This window comes from Pan troglodytes, chromosome 7 (genome assembly GCF_028858775.2).
Source record: "Pan troglodytes isolate AG18354 chromosome 7, NHGRI_mPanTro3-v2.0_pri, whole genome shotgun sequence".
Taxonomy (NCBI): domain Eukaryota; kingdom Metazoa; phylum Chordata; class Mammalia; order Primates; family Hominidae; genus Pan; species Pan troglodytes.
This window is the reverse complement of record NC_072405.2, coordinates 26,959,226-26,977,162: the sequence shown is the minus strand read 5'-3', so window position 1 is coordinate 26,977,162 and position 17,937 is coordinate 26,959,226. Positions and strand designations below refer to the sequence as shown.

At 39.3% G+C, this 17,937-nt stretch overlaps 1 protein-coding gene across 23 annotated transcripts in view; it reads left to right on the top strand.

Moving 5' to 3' along the window:
* PSD3 (pleckstrin and Sec7 domain containing 3) overlaps nucleotides 1–17,937 on the top strand; it is a 728,752-nt gene that overhangs the window by 589,879 nt on the left and 120,936 nt on the right. For all 23 annotated transcript variants that reach the window (XM_063816241.1, XM_024345060.3, XM_024345058.3 and 20 more), the window contains one exon: nucleotides 12,006–12,049. In XM_063816241.1, coding sequence (XP_063672311.1) covers nucleotides 12,006–12,049 — 44 coding nt within the window. The remainder of the gene's footprint in view (nucleotides 1–12,005; nucleotides 12,050–17,937) is intronic.

Genomic DNA, 17,937 nt, shown 5'->3' with positions numbered 1-17,937 from the left:
TGGGGACTTGAAGAATCTTTATGTCTAGCTAAGGGATTGTAAATACGCCAATCAGCACCCTGTGTCTACCTCAGGGTTTGTGGAGGCACCAGTGGGCACTCTGTATCTAGCTAATCTGGTGGGGACTTGGAGAATCTTCATGTCTAGCTAAGGGATTGGGAATACACCAGTCGGCACTCTGTATCTAGCTCAAGGTTTGTAAATGCACTAATCAGCACCCTATGTCTAGCTCAAGGTTTGTAAATGCACCAATCAGCACTTTGTGTCTAGCTCAGGGTTTGTAAATACACCAATCAGCACTCTGTATCTAGCTAATCTAGTGGGTAGGTGGAGAACTTTTGTATCTAGCTCAGGGATTGTAAATGCACCAGTCAGCACCTTGTCAAAATGGACCAATCAGTTCTCTGTAAAACAGAGCAATCGGCTCTCTGTAAAATGGACCAATCAGCAGGATGTGGGTGGGGCCAGATAAGAGAATAAAAGCAGGCTGCCTGAGCCACCAGTGGCAACTCGCTGGGGTCCCCTTCCATACTGTGGAAGCTTTGTTCTCTCGGTCTTTGCTATAAATCTTGCTGCTGCTGACTCTTTGGGTCCACACTGCCTTTATGAGCTGTAACACTCACCGCGAAGGTCTGCAGCTTCACTCCTGAAGCCAGCGAGACCACGAATCCACCAGAAGGAAAAAACTCCCAACACATCCAGCAAGACCACGAACCCACCGGGAGGAATGAACAAACTGCGGACACGCCTCCTTTAAGAACTGTAACACTGACTGCGAGGGAAGTCAGTGAGACCAAGAACTCACCAATTCTGGACACAATAGCATTCCAATCTGTTTCAAAATTGGTGTCCTCTTTGATAGTGGATGTGCTTGTCTCACCCACGGTAGTTTACATTGCTCTCTCTGTTGCCATACTTGAACATTTGCCAGCCTTGAATAATGTGTGCTTCTAGCTACTTCCCCCCACAAAAAAAGCAGTAGTGAAGCTACATTCCCACTTGGTTGAAATCAGGCTACAGCTGAGTGCTAGCTTACCTTGTACATGGAGCTTTCTCCAAACCCCCGGAGTCTCTCCCTGGCCTTCCTGGCTTATCTGTTACGAGATATTTGAGTTGTAACTCATAGTTTGTTTTTTGATGATGAACCAGCATTTGGGGTTAATGTTCTAACCAGTTCATTAGATGTTTACAGTTGTAACTAGGGGAAAAATTCTTTCAACAGGCAGACCTTAGAGATACTACAGGTTCAGTTCTAGACCATGGCAATAAAACAAATACCGCGATAAAGCAAGCCACAGGAATTTTTTGGTGTCCCTGTGCATTTAAAAGTTATGTTTACACAGCTGGGTGAGGTGGAATTAGAACTTTGGGATGCCAAAGCGGGCGGATCACCTGAGGTCAGGAGTTCAAGACCAGCCTGGCCAACATGGCGAAACCCTGTCTCTACTAAAAATACAAAAATAAACAGGACACATTGGCGTGCCCCTATAATCCCAGCTACTCAGGAGGCTAAGGCAGGAGAATCACTTGAACCCAGGAGGCGGAGGTTGCAGTAAGTGGAGATCTTGCCACACTGCAGTCCAGCCTGGGTGACACACAAGACTCTGTCTCAAAAAAAAAGATATGTTTACACTATACTGTAGTTTATTATGTGTGTCATTGGAGCCTTCAGCAAGTTGTCATCGTTTTGCTTATGGAGGGTCTCACCTTGATGTTGATGGCTGCTGACTAATCAGGGTGGTGGCTGCTGAAGGTTGATATGACTGTGGCAATTTCTGAAAAGGCAGTAATTAAGCTTGCTGCATCATTAGTTTTGTTTGTTTGTTTGTTTTTTAAGACTGGGTCTCGCTGTCTCACCCAGGCTGAAGTGCAGTGGCATGATCACAGCTCACTGCAGCCTTGATCTCCCAGGCTCAAACAATCTTCTCACCTTAGCCTCTCAAATAGCTGAGACCATTGGCATGCACGCCACCCACACCCAGCTGTAGACTCTTTCATGAAAGATTTCTGTGTAGCATTTGATGCTGTTTGTTAGCATTTTACCCACAGTAGAACTTCATTCAAAAATGCAGTCAGTCCTCTCAAACCCTGCTACTGCTTTATGAACTATGTTTATTTAATATTCTAAATCCCTTTTTGTCATTTTAACAGTGTTCATAGCATCTTCACCAGGGGTAGTTTCCATCTCAAGAAACTACTTTCTTTGCTCATCCATACAAATCCTCATCTGTTCATGTTTTACCATGAGATTGCAGCAATGCAGTCATATCTTTAGGCTCCACTTCTAATTCTAGCTGTGTTACTGTTTCCACCACATCTGCAGTGACTTCCTTTGCTGAAGTCTCAAACCCCCCAAAGTCATTCCATGAGGGTTGGAATCAACTTCTTCCAAACTCCTGTTGATGTTGATGTTTTGACCTCCCATGAATCACAAATGTTCTTGAAGACATCCAAAATGGTGAATCCTTTCTAGAAGGTTTTCAGTTTACTTTGCCCATATCCATCAGAGGAATCACTATCTATGGCAGTTACAGCCTTGTGAAATGTATTTAAATAATAAGACTTGGCAGTAGAAATTACTTCTTGATCCATGGTCTACGGAATGGATGTTGTGTTAGCAGGCATGAAAACAACAGTCATCTCCTTGTACATCTCCATCAGAGTTCTTGGGTGACGAGGTGCTCTGTTAATGACCAGTAACATTTTGAAAGGAATCCTTTTTTCTGAGCAATAGGTCTCGACAATGGACTTAAAATATTTAGCAAACCATCCTGTCAACAGATATGCTGCCATCCTGGCTTTGTTGTTACATTTAAAGAGCAAAGGCAGAGTAAGGGCCTCAGGATTTTCAGAATGATACGTGAGCATTGGCTTCAGCTTAAAGTCACCAGCTTCATTGCCCCATTTCCCCTAACAGGAGAGTCAGCCTGACTTTTGAAGCTTTGAAGCCAGGCATTGACTTCTCCCTAGCAATCAAAGTCCTAGATGGCATTATCTTGCAATAAAACACTGTTTTGTATATACTGAAAATCTATTGTTTAGTACAGCCACCTTCATCAGTGATCTTAGCTGGATCTTCTGGATAACTTGGTGCAGCTTCTCCATCACTGGTTGCAGCTTTACCTTGGACTTCTATATTACGGAGTCTGCTTCTTTCCTTAAACCTCATGAACTGACATCTGTTACATTCAAACTTTTCTTCTGCAGCTTTCTCACTTGTCTCAGCTTTTGCAGGGTGGAAGACAGTTAGGGCCTTGCTCTGAATTAGGCTTTGGCCTTAAGGGACTGTTGTGGCTGGTTTAATCTTCTATCCAGACCATTTAAACTTTCTCCATATCAGCAATAAATCTGTTTCACTTTCTTATATTTTGTGTATTCCCTGGAGTAACACTTTTAATTTTCTTCAAGAACTTTTTCTTTTCGTTTACAACTTGGTTAACTGGTGCAAGAAACCTCACCTTCAGCCTAGCCTTAACCTCACTAAGCTTAATCATTTCTAGATTTTGATTTAAAGTGAGAGACATGCAACTCTTCCTTTTACTTGAACAGTTAGAGACCATTGCAGGATTACTAATTGGTCTAATTTCAATATTGTTGTGTCTTAGGGAACAGCTGGTCAGTGCAGTGCTCAGAACACATAACATTTAGTAAGTTTACCATCTTACATGGAGATGGTTCATGGCTCCCCAAAACAATTACAGTAGTAACATCAAAGATCACTGATCACCATAGCAAATATAATAATCAAATATTTGAATTGTGAGAATTGTCGAAATGTGACAGAGAGATACAAAGTGAAACTGTGCTCCTGGAAAAAAATGGCACTGACAGACTTGCTCAAAACAGGGTAGCCACAAACCTTCAAGTTGTAAAGCATTGTAGTATACGTGAAGCTCAGTGAGGCAAAGCACAATACAGTGAGGTATCCCTATACTTAAAACCTTTACTCTACAAAGAACTTAGCAGCAATCTTAATGTTTTGTTTACATTTGGAATAGTGTTATTCATACTAGCATAGTTAAGACACTTTCTCTAAGACACAACAGCCAGTTCAATAGAAGGTAATCTCAAGGTGAAGCAAAAGTAGTTTAGGAGGAATGTGCTGTGTTTGAATACATCTTATTGATCAAGTCCACCCCCAAAATAAATGAATGAATGCATACACACATTAGTAAAAGTTTGAAGTATTATGTTAGTACAAAAGATAATTAGCAATTACATTTTTATTCGGTTTATTTTTTTGCTTTTTGGTTTTTTGAGACAAAGTCTCATTCTGACGCCCAGGCTGGAGTGCAGTGGCATGATCTTGGCTCACTAAAACCTCCACCTCCCCGGTTCAAGCAATCCTCCTGCTTCAGCCTCCAAGTAGCTGGGACTACAGGCACGTGTCACCACACCTGGCTAATTTTTGTGTTTTTAGTAAAGGCTGGGTTTCGCCACGTTGGCTAGGCTGGTTTCGAACTCCTGGGCTCAAGTGATCCTCCCTCTGAGGCTCCCAAAGTGCTGGGATTACATTTGTGAGCCACTGCGCCCGGCCTTCACTTTCAGGTTTGATTTTGTGCATCCCCAGAGATGCTGGCCATATTCTTTGGCAGGTGTGTTTAGTTAGTATTGTCTTTGGCTACCTTATTTTTCTTCAGTAATAATGAAGAAATGGTGGTTCAAACTGTTGTAGCTCAGAAAGGTGCATTTGACAAGAGGCTTTCAGAGTCCCATTGCTCCCCTTCCCCCACCTCATAACATTTCTCTGGCTTTCTTGCTATAGCTCCCACTCCCTCTCCTATTCTTGTTCGTTCATTTGCAATTTTAAAATGTGCATTTATTAATCTGTAAAAGCTGTGCCTGGGATTTGAGAGCAGGTAGTGATGTTATTGATCAAAAACCATGGCAAAAAATATTTAGTGAGGAACACAGGAAAAGGGAGCAGAGACTAAAGAAAGGACTAGTTTGGGAGTTTGGCTGGGTGATAGCTAAGGTCTTTCTCAAGTAGAATTGTAAAATAGTAGATCTGGAAGGGGGCAAAGAACACTAACTTTATGCAGCCCTCTCCTATTGCGTGTAAAGAAAATGAGGGCCAGGTAAATTGATTTGTCTTAAATGTACAAGTCAGTGACAGGTGCCCCACCCACCCGTTTCAAATTCTTTGCTCATAAGATTGGATCTGTTCTCTCTTTTATCAAATTTTTCTCTCAAGAAAATATGTATAACATAATGTCACATATTAGATACTGTGTGTGAAAGTGTCTCGCACATTGTAAGTAGGAAAAAAATTAGTTGACTCCATTAGCTGACTAATTCTTCACTAGGTAAAGTTCAGTCAGGGTTAGCAGCACATTTTGTATTCCTTATATAAGAGGCCTCTGAAGACAGAACAGATTCATCTGTACCTAGCATAATGCCTCCCTAGCCTCTGGAATGTGCTTAAAAATGATTACATGATGAATTATATATATTAATTATACTTCAGATTTTCTTTCAATAAGATAAGGGCTTGAAAATTAATTTTCTAGTGTTCATTAATACGAATTTGTGCTGGGACATCTATTCATGGTTGGGTGGTTTTGGGACTGTGACTGGGTTTGGAAGTACATCACAACACAAGATTAATTGCCCAAGATACAGATTTCAGCTCTGTTTACATGTTGACTCAATTTCAAAACTACATCTTACCATAGAAGTGAAAAAAAAAAAATTCAAGCATGTTCTGTTACCCTAAATAAGAGCTGAAAAGATGAATGTTGACCAGGTTGCTTATGAATATACATTCTCTAATGTGGCGCTCTTTAAACTTGGGCATATGAAAACTGTCCTGTGGGTATGGGAGAACACGAATAGCTTAAAGGGAATCCATTTCCAGAAACTCATCTTCTCTATGTACTTCTCCCTAAAATGGATCTACCTGTGAATTCTCTTGTGGTCAAGTCTTCAGGCTATTTCTCCTTTTGCATCTCTGCTTAACAATTGCCCTTTGCCGCTTAAGAAAAAAAAGTCATAACCCTCACCTATAACCTTATTTGGTACATCGCAAGGTGTAAGGACCTCCACTGGTGGGGAGGGGGCAAAAAAAGAGTCAATTCCAAATGCTAGTTTTGGAGAAGCTTCCTATAGTGAGAGATAGTGCAGTTTTTCAATATTATTTTAAGGCATAGAGACGATAATAAAAGTTGAAGACCATTGCAAAGTATTTTGAGTTTTTCTAACCATTTTGATATTCATCTAATAACTGGTTTTATCATTAATTTTTAACCAATGTCTTTTTCAAACATGCTCTTTCTCTGATAACACTGCCAGAGTGGTGCATATTTAATTCTATACTTAACAGTCTGCTTGATCTAAGTATCTGCATGAGAGCCAGCATAGCATTTGAAAGAGGGAATTGTGGTATGGATGGTGTCATAATTCTTTCTGAGTACAAATTCCACTGCGGTCACTGTCAGTTTCACTGAAACTGGAAGCTGTGATATCCTCCATACTTTTCATAATGATTCAGGAACCGCAGAGAAAAAAATTAATTGGAGTTTAGTGATGATTGAACTAAAATACACGAATTCCATCAACTGTGCAAAATATGTTGGAGAGAGAAAGAGAGACTCACAGTTACACAATGCATGGTAATGTAGAAAAGCTTCAGAGAGCCCTGTGTGGGCTGGCAATGACAGCACTAAAGCCTTGAATAAAATTGCATTTTATCGTCTCTGAGAAGCAACCAAAAGTGAGGAACAAAGACTTAAAAGTAAATTTAGACCAGAATATGTTTACCTCTGTAATTTAAGCAATTTTCTTTGCTTTCTCATTCTTAAAAATGATGATCTTCAAATTCAAAGAGTCATTCTGTCCTGGCTAGTGTCGAGAGAGGTGTGTGGTTGTGATCTGGCTCTGGGGTTAAGTTACAGAAATTGCAGTTAGATAAAAGATGGGTAAGCTTGCAAAGCAGTGATTTTTTAACCAAGGCTTCCAATCAGAGTTACATGTGGAGCATTTAGAAATATTCACGCAGTTTCCTCATCCAAGGAGCTGATGTGGTAGATCTAGGACAGGGCACAATAATCAGTGTTTTTAAAAATTCCTCGGTTGATTTTCGCGTGCACCGTCACATCTTTAGATAAGACCACTGTGGGGAAAGACTGTTTGTCCTAGGGACTGACCCTGGAACTATTTCCTGAAATCCACCTGAGGGTATATCGTCATTCTTTGCTAGGTATCTGCTATTCTCTAGTACGCTAGAGTATTAGTTTCCTCGGGCTGCTGAAACAAATTACCACAAACTTGGTGTCTTAAAAAACAGAAATGCATTCTCACAATTGCAGAGGCCAGAAGTCTGAAATCAAGAGGTCAACAGGGCTTTTTACCCTCTGGAGGGTTCAGGGGAAAAGTCTCTTCCTCGCCTCTTCTAACCTCTGGTGGTCGCCAGCATTCTTTGACTTACGTGTGTATTACTCTAATTTCCATATTCCTCTTCATGATGCCTTCTTTTCTTTCTTAAATCTCCGTCTGCCTTCTATAAAGACACTTGTGATTGCATTTAGAGCCCACCCACGTACGTTCCCCATCTCAAGTTCTTTAACTTAATCACATCTTTAAAGTTTTTGCCATATAAGGTAACATTCACAAGTTCTAGAGATTGGGACCTGGACATTGGGGGTGCCATTCTTCAGCCTTCCACAGTGAGTTATCGCTTCACTGTATGTATTCATGTGGGCTGCCCTGTCCCATTAAGGTCCATGTGGTAACTTTCTCCACTTAGCTCTAACTACCAGTCCATAGCATTGTTTCTCCCCAAACCCTGCCCTCTCGGGGCTAGGCCAGATAACCCGTCACATAGCTGGAGATAAGTTGTTTTTCTCAGCCATAGACTATGCCTCCAGTTTTAGCCATTCTCATGACAAATGCCTTTGGTCCTAAATGGACTAAGAGTATAGGATCAGTGCAGCCAGCCCATCATCCTCACTGACAAAGGCACTTCAAGCATGTGTCCTAGCAACGGTGGCTCTTTAAAGCTCATCTTTTAAGAATAGAACATTACCAGATTATTTGAATATATTCTAAGAGAGGCACAAGTCTTATTATCTTTTCAACTGGGCTCTGACTTTGGCCAGGCATATACGATGCTATAAGGTTTGGTCTTAGGAGGACACAATGTACTTAGTTGATGTAAACATGAAGTGTTATTTACTTGAGTCAGTGTTTGTGAAAAACAAGTTATGGAATGTGGAGAGAAGTTAATTAACATGGGATTTCATTTCCTCATCCGTATAAGGAAACCTTTGTTTCATGATCTCTGAGTTCAGTTCTGAAATCCCATTTTGTTGGTTCTTCCCTTACCATCAGAAAGGAGAAATAGGTGCTAGTGCAGATGCATTTTAGAGGAGATGGCAAGAGGCTCATGAATGAAGACCCTGCTGAAGTTTGAGTTGATGAATATTCAATGGCATTAATTTGTTCTATTGTTTAATTTTCTCTAGTAGTGCTGAATTAGTCACATACAAATTGGGGAGGCTGCGAAGTTCAGGAGGATTATTAGTGGCTAGGTCAGTGCTACCCTTCATTAATACCCACCTCCCCACAACCCCCTAGTCCCCTTGGCTTCAGAGATGGGCCGAGTCATAGAACTTTCTCCTAGCCACACAGATCTGTCTATGGGAAGGATAGGTGAACTGAACCTCTCCTGGGAACTTTCATAGTGGAGCTGGGAGAAATAACTAGTTTGTTGTTGTTACTATTGAGAGAGACAAGCTGTGAAAAGGTGTTGCTTGTTTTGGATGTGTTTCTTGTGTAGTGGAGAAACAAGGACTGCAGATGGTTGGGGTAGAAAGAGGCGAATTGAGATGAGAGAGAAATTCCTGGATCCCTGAGGCTACTACAGCATACTTTTTTATGATCTGACTACATTAATTATTAGGCCTCCTTACCCTTAAGGTAGTGTTTAGGTATTTGACATTTGAAAGTAAAAGAAATCTTAACTAATCTGTAGGATTTTCATATGGAGAAATCAGAGTAGGATTGATCAAGAGTTATATAGGTGTAACCACAGCTACTTAGAAGGCTAAGGCAAGAGGATCCCTTGAGCCCAGGATTTTGAGGCTGCAGTGAGCTATGACAGCACCACTGTACTCCAGCCCGGGTGACCAAGCAAGACCCTGCCTCAAAAAAAAAAAAAAAAAAAGAATTGTATAGTATCTATTAATATTTTCATGAACAACAGCAGAACAAAGAAATCGAAGATACTAACTAGACTGGTGGAGGTGAGAGACTATGACGTCTAGGCTACACGGGAAAGGAAGTAATGACTGCCAGGCTAGAGATAAAGAAGAATCAAGGGAATTCATTTCTTAACTAGGCTGAGTAGATAAAAAGATGGGAAGTTGTGTTGAGAGTGTATTTAAGTTATGGATGCATTTGTAAAGCGTCTTCCTTTTATTAAGAAAAATATTGAATTGTGATAAAGCACTACAAAGAACAAGGAAAATTCTTTGCAATTTTGCAGTTGAAAAGAATAGGGATGACACCCACTGTTTGGATTCGGCATGCTACAAAAAAAAATCTATTCTATGGTATTTACACAGTGAGAGGACTTGACCTGCAATACTGTAAGTCTGTGGAATTCGGCAAGATGCTTTATAATAGATTATCTTCATGAGATATCTGACTGATTGAATAGCAAGAATTTTTAAATTTACAATTCTACTTCTCTTTAAACAAAATATTCTTGAGGGAAAAAGTATTTGAAAAAATTTGTGCTAGAACAGAAATGAATGTATTAGAAAAATTTTAGATGTTTAGCTGTCATTTAAACTGTCTACCTTTATGAACAGATTTTTAAAAAATCTTTGCCACATTGTGAATTACTCTGGGTAATATTGAGTATGATAGTAGCATCTAAAGAACCTTTAATGATCTGTCTCTTTTCATTTGTAGTTTCTCAGCCCACTGTTACTTGTGGGTTCAAAATGGCTCATGCAAGTAATATAATTCATTTAAAAGGCGTTTATCCAACGAAAGCCCTCCTGAGATTTGAGCCAGATTTCAACTCTCTCTGCACTTCTATAGGTGTTCAGCCTCCTGATACATTAACTATATCATAGATTGGATCTCTTCAGTAATCCTGAGTTCTTCAAAACAAATATCCAATTTATAGCATGGTCTTTGTGCCTCAGTATACTCCATATTTTAATTGTATCTTCTATCCGTTTTGTGTTTGAGAATACCTATCATGTCCTGAAAAATATAAAATATGACCTGGTTTTTATTAGCTACTGTAATATTTCAATAGTTGAATTGACTATTAAAGCCACAATTGAGAACTTTCATGAAGTTTGTCAAGATACTGGCTAAGAATACACTTATTGAGTCGTAAATAATATAAATTCTACAACTTAAATAAATTTGTACTGAATTTGGAAGTATTTTGCTGAAAAGTGAATTCACTATTGGTGTGTATTGTTTGCTTACACACATGTAAACACTTGAATGAGACAATGTTAAGGGTGAAAGGATAGAAATACAAGGCAGTTCCGCTCTGCTGTGCTGCTTGGACAACTTTCTGAACCTGCCTTTTCTCGTTTGAAAGACAAGAGGTTAGATGACATGTGATCCCCCTTTTTTCTATCTCAGAGTAAATGAACTCTTGGCTAAGCCTTCAAGTTCTAATTGATCCAAGTCATTCTTTGAGGAAAAATGTTCCAACATCATCATCATATTGTTATGCATACCGTTATTTTGTTAAATATAATTTGCTCTTGTGGTTTTGTACCTTAGAAATGCATTTGTGTGTTCCTTATAACATCTTACTTAAAATTCAAAGGTAAAGCTAGACACTGTGGCATATGCCTGTAGTCCCAGCTGTTCAGGAAGCTGAGGCAGGAGAATCACTTGAGCCCTGGAGTTTGAGGCTGTTGTGCACTATTATCATGATTGTGAATAGTCACTGCACTGCAGCCTGGGCAACACAGCAACACCCTGTCTCTTAAAAAAATGTTTCTCGGTAGTTGGTATAGTGGAACAAGCTCACTACAAGGACCTTTGTAATGCTAGAGCTGGGAGGATCAGGGTGGCAGTCTTGTGCTGACTTTACCATTATTGTTACCAAGGGTCTAAAGAAGCTTTTTATCCAATCTGCCACAACCACACACACCCACAATGTAATACTTAACTGTAAGGCAGAATTGGGATGTTACATTTATAATAAAAACTGTTTAAGTCAGTGGTATCGAAACTCTAAAACTATTCTAAGATGCTTTTCCATGTCTGGCTTCAGTCCCCCTACCATGTATCTTACTCTTTAATTTGCCATGAAAACAATTCTATTTCTTTCATTAATGAAAAAAAAAAAAGCAGCCAGGCGCAGTGGCTCATGCCTCTAATCCCAGCACTTTGGGAGGCTGAGGCGGGTGGATCACCTGAGATCAGGAGTTCATGACCAGTCTGACCAACATGGTGAAACCCCGTCTCTACTAAAAATACAAAAATTAGCCAGGTGTGGTGGCACACGCCTGTAATCCCAGCTACTCGGGAGGCTGAAGCAAGAGAATCACTTGAACCCAGGAGGCAGAGGTTGTAGTGAGGCAAGATTGTGCCGTTGCACTCCAGCCTGGGCAATGGAGTGAGACTCCGTCTGAAAAAAAAGAAGAAAAGAAAAAAGTATGAGTACTCCACTGTCCAACTGAGTGAAACTACAAGACCATATTTTCAATATGAGAAATAGCATGCACAGTATAATTTTAATCACATCCTAATATTTTACTATAATGAAACATAGTACAGTACTGTGCCTTATTGATACAAGACAGTTTTAACTTTGTGAAAGTCTCTTTGTTTCATGAAACGTTCGTTGTTCACCCAATGCTCATTTGCCTCCCCATGTATTCTTCACCTTTCTAAAACCAAGGTGACTGACAAGGGGGGCTTCGTGCCTATCCTTTTATGAAGGAATTACTTGGTCATTTGCTGAATTCAAAATGTGGAACAGAATGGAAAGAATAATTTGATCTCATTTTCTCTCTTTACAGGCTCTGTACAACTCAATCAAGAATGAGAAGCTTGAATGGGCAGTGTAAGTGTGCTGGACGTCAGCCTTTTAATAATGAACTACTCACTTTTTTCCTACTGTCTTTATGCCTTGGAAGTGATCTTAGAGAAGGATTAAATATGCATTGCCAATTCTCATTTTACACCAAGTGTCTTACCTACTTTGGCTTTATACAAGTAAACCCAGATACAAGTAAAACCTATTTCGGTTTTATACAAGTAAACCCAGAGTATCCTGTGGTTTTTTAGTACTCAGTGTGTTCCTATTCTGCTTTTAAAATGGTTGCTGTACCTGTAGGTAATTAATTATCTTTTAATTTTTTTTTTTTTTGAGGCGGAGTCTGGCTTTGTCGCCCAGGCTGGAGTGCAGTGGCGCAATCTCGGCTCACTGCAAGCTCTGCCTCCTGGGTTCACGCCATTCTCCTGCCTCAGCCTCCTGAGTAGCTGGGACTACAGGTGCCCACTACCACTCCCAGCTAATTTTTTTTTTTTGCATTTTTAGTAGAGACGGGGTTTCACAGTGTGAGCCAGGATGGTCTCGATCTCCTGACCTCGTGATCCGCCTGCCTCGGCCTCCCAAAGTGCTGGGATTACAGGAGTGAGCCACCGCGCCCGGCCTTAAATTTATCTTTTAAAAAGTAACATTCTAAAAGAAAAATCTGCTGATGAATAGCGTGTATTCCAAAATGTAATACAAATGGTTTTGGTATCACCCACTTATTTTAATTATCTACTTCCTATCATCATAGATCATGGCTTTTCAGGTTTATTTCCTATGATACTAATCATACTAGGACACTGATAGATACTAAGCACAAAACAACAACAGCAACCAAAAAAAGGTTCTCTGAATGGAACAAGCTTGGGAGATGATGGATTGAATAAAGCTTATTTAAACCTCAGAACTTCTAGGAGCTTATCCAATGCCAATGTGTGTTATCAGTCCCCAAGAGAGGAATAGAATGTGTAATGTTTCCTGATTCTCTTTGACAGTAAAATATAGTGTTTCAGGGTACATACTTTGAGAAATACTATTAAAGATGAAGTACACCTAGGTCTACGTAGAACAATACCACTGTTGTTAAAATTTCGCTAATCAATATAGCAGTTCAAAATTTTAATTTTTATAAAATTATTATGGAAGAATATGAAATTTTTAATCACATTACCAGGATATTAGGTCAAAATGTGTTTTTTGTAATTAGAACTTTGTGGATTTTATTTTTTATTTTTACTAAGTATTCATAAGTATTGTTTTACCACGTGACCTAACACAGCATTCTACGATGAACTCGGGTTTACAGAATCATAACTTGGGAGATAAAACTTGTTCTGTTATCTGCACGTTGGAGGAACATGGGTTAGTAGTTGACTATGTATTACATATAATGTGCAGGAATTTATTTTTGAAGTATCAGCACCACTTGAATTGCGTCTACTCACTGTAGAGTCATGGTCCTATTGCAAGTTAGGGAGTCAAAAGTTAAGACTTTAATATTTGCATACATATATGTATGGCTTATGTGTCTGTATGTATATTCGTGATGAGACTTATTTAAAGGCAGCGTGCTATTTCAAGGAAGACTGATCATTAAGAATTCATGGTCTACTATCAAAGGTGATCATTCTTCTTTAGGCTTATTTCTCATGAACAAAAGTGGGTTTGATAGGAAAATTTTGTGAAGGATATAGTAAGAATCTTGATGAAATGCAAAAAGGACATCCTGACATACGCAGAATATGCAGTCTAGAGAAAATAAATAAAAATGGCATCATCATATTCACTCTGGGCAAGAGAATACATTGAAGATTCTTTTATGAAGTTATTTTAAAAACAAATACATATACTCTTGAGGACCTGTTTTGTAAATCTAGGTTTTTTTTTTTGAATTTGTTACAGCAGATTTTATTTATTCATTTATAGGTAGTCAGAGTTTGATGCAAGAAAGCTATGTCTTGCGTGTTACCCAAGGGTGGAGGGGCGGGAGTTTACCCAGTAACTGGCTTCTTCTTGTGAAGTTAGCAGAGCATCTTGTTCAGAAGCCTGGATTTCAGAGTCAGATAAATTTTGTTGTGAATTACAGCTTTTTCATGTAGTAGCTGGTTCACTGACCAAGTTAACCTGTAGTCCTCAGTTTCCTCTTTTGCAAGACTGAGCAATTATTGAGTCTCATGTAACCTTCAGGATGATACTGAAATGTTTGAAAACACTGAACATAAGGCAAGTTGCTATTCAATTGATGCCTGATGCTGTAGCTTTCAAAGCCCCAATTTCTTTCTTTTTTTGTCTTTTTTCCTTTTTCTCTCTTGTTCATATGCATATACATAGACTACATTTTTATACGTTGTCAAGAATTAGAAGAAGACACTATAGTGGTTATCATATAATTAACTTTCTATCTTCACCTATAAAATGAAGGAATTGGATGAAATGATCACAAGTATTTTTTCTAGTTCTAATATTCTGTAAATTTCTGAGTTTTGCCATATTTCAATGTTTCCTCCTGTGGAAGAAGTACTGCTCTATCAAGCAGATATAAAACAAAGGGATTATGGGTCAACTAAGTCTTGAAATAAATGCCAGCTCAAACAAAATTAAACAGATCTCTCTGTTATCAGCCTGTTCAATCAACGTACATCTTGAATTTCTGCAGGAGAAATTTGAATTTAAAAACCTGATGTACATTTTGAATTTCTGTAGGAAATAAATGGCCAATACCCCAATTTATTAAATCACTGAATCTTATTTTTATCTTAAAGCACCTTTTAACGTCTACTAAAACTGGTGCTTTTTATTTAGAACACAATTCTGAGAACACTGACATGTATCAGTGTATGTGATCCTTTAGAAAAGGAACTAAGCAGCTGGGCACGGTGGCTCACGCCTGTAATCCCAACACTTTGGGAGGCTGAGGAGCGTGGATCACTTGAGGTCAGGAGTTCGAGACCAGCCTGGCCAACATGGTGAAACTTCATCTCTACTAAAAATACAAAAATTAGCTGGGCGTGGTGGCGTGCACTTGTAATCCCAGCTACTCAGGAGGCTGAGGCAGGAGAATTGCTTGAACCCAAGAAGCAGAGGTTGCAGTGAGCTGAGATTGTGCCACTATACCCCAGCCTGGGTGACAGAGTGAGACTTGGTCTCAAAAAAAAAAAAAAAAACACTAAGCTTTTTCCTTGATAAAAGTATATGTACATGGATATAATTATTTATAACACTGTGCTCTCCCGTTTCTCCCATACCTCTCTAACTAGACTTTCTCTGACCCATTTTCCTCGTATTATCCCTTAGTGTTAGATGGACACTTAGAATTCTCTTCTTCCAATGTAGTCTCCTCCTCAGCAATTGCAATTCACTCTTAAAACTTCTGCCATTTCTGTAAAAATTCTTCCTATATATATACAGCTCTGACCTCTTTCCCAAGTTTCAATTCAGTGTTTGCATTTTCCTGCAGGATGTTTCTGCTGGCACTTAGCGCTCATCATCTGTCTCCAAACTTGTCGTGTGTGCTCCATTTCTGTTAATGACACCAGTGTTTCCGGCTTACCTGGATTTTAGCCTTTACATCATCTTTGACACCCTCCCACGCCACCACTTCGAACCCCTGCAGAAATGGCTCCAAACAGCATCTTTCCTCTTCACTGCTGCCATTCTTTTGTTTTTCAGGCATTTATAGTGTTTGCCTCCTCAACAAGGCCTTCTGTCTCCAGTCTTCCCTGTACTTTAACCTCTGTGAAGTTCCTATGTGCTGTAAAACTTTAATTAGGCCCTTCACGTTCTGCCAATAATTGATTTTGTTCTCCATTCAGTGTTCGTGAAGTCACCTCTGCTAGGAACCTGTGTCCCATAATCCTTTTATGTTCAAAGCCTATCATCCTTCACAGTCCAGCTCCTATTCCATCTGTTTTCTTGAAGTTTTTTCTGATCTTGCTAACCAGAAGTATGATCTCAGCCTTAAGCTTCCATTTTACTTTATCTAATGACACCAGCAGTTTCTACACCCCATTATGGTTATTTGTAGTAACGTGCCATTAGATTGTAAGCTCTTTAAGGAAATGATACATGTCTGGATTTGTCCCTTTATCTCCTCTGTTGCTGATCATAGTGTTTATATGTAATGAAGGCTCCATAAAAGGCTATAGAAAGGATGTTAATGGTAATGAAGGAACCACATTTCTTAAAAGATAACCCTACAATGTGTAGTTTAGAAAATAGTTAAAGGAAAGGTGGTGATGCTGCAAAGTTTGTAGGATAATGCATGGAAGACTTGCGCAGGAGGCATCTTGATGTGGATGTTAGAACCTTAGAGGAAATCACGATAGAATTATTGAATGTTAGAACCGGAGAATGTTATAACTGTTATAAACCTTATAGGTTTTTATATCATTGGTTTTCTGACTGGGTTCAGTGTAACCTTGGGTTACAGGGAGATGCCTTGGGGCCTTACCTGGGAGTGTGTCTGAAAATTGTTGGGGACCCAGTTCTGCTTCCTTAAGTATTATGCCTAGTTCAACTGATCAAAACAGCTCCACTTATATCTCTTTTGAATGTATGTATAGGGTTCTATTTAATATTTTTAAGGTATATGTTCTTTAAAAATTTTTTGAAAGGTACTTATGTAGTCCATTGTTGTTACTTTATATATGGGGAAAATTAAGTCAAGAAGTGTTCATCAATAGGTCCAAGTCCAGTATGGTGGGAAGGCTAGGATTTTTCCCAGCTGTTATGGCCTCCTATGGCACCACCATGCTGCCTGGCATCTCTGTAGCCACCCCGTCTTATAAAGTCTTTGAAGAGCAGAGATTGAGTCTGAATGTTTCTGTGCTAGCCTTTGATACAGTGCACATTAAGAGAATGGTGTATCAATTTGCTAGTCTCATTAAATGCTCATAGAATTACTAGAGTTTTTCCTTAAGTTAGTAGCAAGGATCATTTATTTATTCATCTATTCTGCAATCTCTATCCAGCTTCTCCTGTGCCTGGTCCCGTGCTGTGCCCTAGATAACAAATATGAATAAGACACAGATCCTTGCCTAATGAGAACACAATCTGAGATTGAGGGGAGAGGGAGGACTGTACAAAGATAAAAATACAAAAATTGTAATGAAGAGTGCAGTGAGTCAAATTGATTTGTGGAAGGTCTCAGCTACGTCATATAGGACCATGACCATTTGCGTTTCCAAGTTCCTTTGCTCAATTGTTCATTATTAGTGAAGCATCTATTTGTTGAACTACTTGCATCATGCAGCCTGCTGATAATTTGGGGAGGAAAAAACTATACAAGGCATTGAGGCATTTTTCTTGGCTTTAAAAAATTTCCAGTCTAAGTGATAAACAAAATGAGTAATTACTCTTTGTGATTGGGATGGCGTAGGATGAGGTGAGTTGAGGTGGATATGGGAGTTTATATCTTATGTTGGAATTGTTTAAAATGTATCTGCATGAGGATCTTCAGAAAATACAACAATTAACACAAATAGGAAAATAAAGTAAGTTCAGTATTGTCTATTAGGAAAATTAATGTTCTTCTCTTTCATCCTTTGACTTTCATGTTTACTGCTGCTTTCTACAACAGTGTTTACAAATTGTAAGAAATCTCCCTGTTTTAGTCTGTTCTTGCACTGCTATAAAGCAATACTTAAGACTGGGTAATTTATAAACAAAAGAGGTTTAATTGGCTCACAGTCTGCAGGCCGTACAGGAAGTATGATGCTAGCATCTGCTCAGCTTCTGGGGAAGCCTCAGGAAACTTTCAGTCATGACAGGAGGCAAAGAGGGAGTCAGCACTTCACATGGCCAGAGCAGGGTGGGGTGGAAGTGCCACACTTTTAAACAACCAGATCTCACAATAACTTACTCACTACCATGAGAACGGCACCAAAGGGGGAAATCTTCCCCCATGATCCAATCAC